This window comes from Amphimedon queenslandica, unplaced genomic scaffold (assembly GCF_000090795.2).
Source record: "Amphimedon queenslandica unplaced genomic scaffold, v1.1 AMPQUscaffold_12008, whole genome shotgun sequence".
Classification (NCBI taxonomy): domain Eukaryota; kingdom Metazoa; phylum Porifera; class Demospongiae; order Haplosclerida; family Niphatidae; genus Amphimedon; species Amphimedon queenslandica.
In genome coordinates this window covers 1-2,458 of record NW_003547753.1, presented here as the reverse complement: position 1 = coordinate 2,458, position 2,458 = coordinate 1, and the positions used below count along the sequence as shown (strand labels likewise).

Sequence of the window (2,458 nt, the reverse complement as noted above, 5' to 3'; positions counted from 1 at the left end):
TTGAATTTTAAATAAATTGGTTTCTCTTAACAGAACAAGGTAATGGGTAAAAGGTAAGTGTAATCTTGTGAGAGTGTTAGACCATAGTAGAGGTGACTGAGTGTGAATGTGAAACTACACTCTACTCCAAATAGGAGCCACTTCATAATCAAATAAATGTATTAATAATAATAATAAGTAGCATTCTGGTAGTTCACTAATGGCTACCAATCTCTCTTCTGCCTCCCCCTCTTTAAGTTGTCCTCTACTCCTTTTCTCCACTCATGATTAAAGATTTATTTAATGTGTTGCTTTATATACTAATCTCCTTTGATATGCAACTAGCAACATGACATCTGATCTCCTCAGTCCTGCAGTATATGTACACATTGACAACATTCTTGAATTCAATGATAATAATAATAATAACAGTGATCATGATATCATTGTATTATTTGCATGGGCCAGATGGTGCAGCATCAACAAAGCACGGTTAAACTTTTTAAATGATCCATAAATTTTCTGATACATATCCTTATATTATGCCAAGTTTGAGCTGATCCTGACTTAAATTTTTCAAGTTGAAATACTGTACTATAGCCCATGGTTTTTTTTTCCAAAAATGGCTCCAAAATCACCCCAGGTATGTGCGAATGGTATTTAGTCTACGTCGGCTGTAGATATGCTTCCTGTCGGTTATTAATTAAATTTCGCTGCTGGCGGCACAGTATAAAACTGGGTGGTTGTCCTCTGTTTTCTGTCACTGGAGGCATTTTCCAATCTATTGGTTAAAAGAATATCACTAGAAATAACTACCTTCGACTCTTCCTGATGGAACTTTCATTTTACTCGCCTGCAAGCATGGAGAGAAGACAGCTAGTCCTTATCCTGTTTCTCATCACTGCCTCTCTCCCCACCTTGACTGTCTCTTACTCGCATGGTGTCCCACAGCTAAAATCCCTTTGCAATTTCATAACAGAGCATGGGCCACCAGAAAAAAATATATCTAATTGTGGTGATTTCAAGTTGGTCATGATGAATGCAACACACGAGATCCCATGCTACACTCCAAATGAGTTAACTACAGGTACTATTTCATGAGCCAAAGATCATTAATTATAATTTATTCTCTTTCTTACAGTTCATATGGTAGTTACTAATGATGACCCACCCTGCAATATTAAGGGGTTTTTTTTGGGCGTCCAAAAGAAAGGATTCAACATGAACAAAAGAACCCTTGAAAGTACTAGACATGTCTGTGAAACTAATAATCGCTGCAAAGATTATGTTACTTTTAGTCACTCGTAAGTTCTTTAGTTCTTTCTCTCTCTTATTTTGTATGTGGAGCTAGTGTCAGTGTCAACTGTCAAAATCATCTAGTGCATTATCAGTTTATAATTGAAATGTGTCTTTATTCATTTACAGGGCCCTGCTCAACACCAAGAAAATAGAGTTTAAATTCAACTTCACTTCAAAAGAAAGAGTAGAACTGAGGTAAGAAATATAGACTAGAAATGTCAGCATAAAATCATATCGTGGCACTTTAATGATCTCTCTCTCTCTCTTCATTGCAGGTCAACAGTTGTCTTTAGTTATTCAGATGTCATTAATAATAGATCATATTATTTCGATGCCTGTCCAACTCCAACTCCAAGCAGTACACCTTCTCCTTCACCAACTCCCAGCAGTCCCTCATCATCAGTAGCAGCACCATCAGTGACTCCCACACCATCATGTCCTAGTTATACTGCAACACAAATTGGTAAATTAAATAGTATAAATCATGAAGACTTTAATGCTTTACTTGTAATATAATATCTTAATATAGCTAGGCTGTATATTAGTAGTGTAGACTGCAGCATGTGAAGCACTATTGCTGCATGTCTAATGTTATATCACATGTTAATTATCACCTGATGACTTGCACTTGATTCCTAGTATTCAGTAACTTTATGTTTTCTTCCTCTCTCTCTTCTCTTTCTATAGATAATTTCAAATGTCCTAAGGCAGTAGAGAAATACAAACTGACAATGGATCATGAAGACAATGGAATAAAATATGAATGCACAACCACAGGGACATTGAGACATTTTGTATTCCAGTCAAACTGCACCAGACAAGAGGTCTGCTCTACAGAAGATGATCAAGTTTGCCGTTGGAGAACCTTCTCCATAAGGAACTGTGAAATGTCGTTAGACCAGAGGAAGAGAGAGTTCTTGTGTACTGCAAAGGACAATCGTAAAAATACTCTAACGACTAAAATAAGAATAGGAATAGAAAAGGACTCTTTATACACTTGTGATGTAACTCTTTTAGATTCTTAGCTTGTCATTATCATGTTATTATTATTATTTCTAATTGTTTGGCAACATTTTATGCATCATTAATCACTATTTCTGTTATTCCACAATGTCTTTTTCATTACTGTTTGTCCAATCAGTTATTATTATTATTAATATTATTATTATTAGCTTCAAAA

The 2,458-nt window shown here is 35.4% G+C and overlaps 1 protein-coding gene across 1 annotated transcript; it reads left to right on the top strand.

Moving 5' to 3' along the window:
• Window positions 1-711: 711 nt before the first annotated feature.
• LOC109588570 (uncharacterized) lies at window positions 712-2,415 on the top strand. Its single transcript, XM_020004717.1, has 5 exons — window positions 712-1,066; window positions 1,121-1,283; window positions 1,405-1,473; window positions 1,554-1,741; window positions 1,966-2,415. Exons 1-5 carry the CDS (start codon window positions 811-813, stop codon window positions 2,301-2,303), a joined length of 1,014 nt encoding a protein of 337 aa, XP_019860276.1. The 5' UTR covers window positions 712-810; the 3' UTR covers window positions 2,304-2,415.
• The last annotated feature ends 43 nt before the right edge of the window (window positions 2,416-2,458 follow it).

Bases quoted from the DNA above. Each gene is read 5' to 3' on its own strand.
- LOC109588570 (XM_020004717.1), top strand. From the start codon at position 811: ATGGAACTTTCATTTTACTCGCCTGCAAGCATGGAGAGAAGACAGCTA. The intron at 1,284-1,404 runs GTAAGTTCTTTA...ATTCATTTACAG, and splicing joins TATGTTACTTTTAGTCACTC to GGCCCTGCTCAACACCAAGA. The intron at 1,474-1,553 runs GTAAGAAATATA...TCTTCATTGCAG, and splicing joins AAAGAAAGAGTAGAACTGAG to GTCAACAGTTGTCTTTAGTT.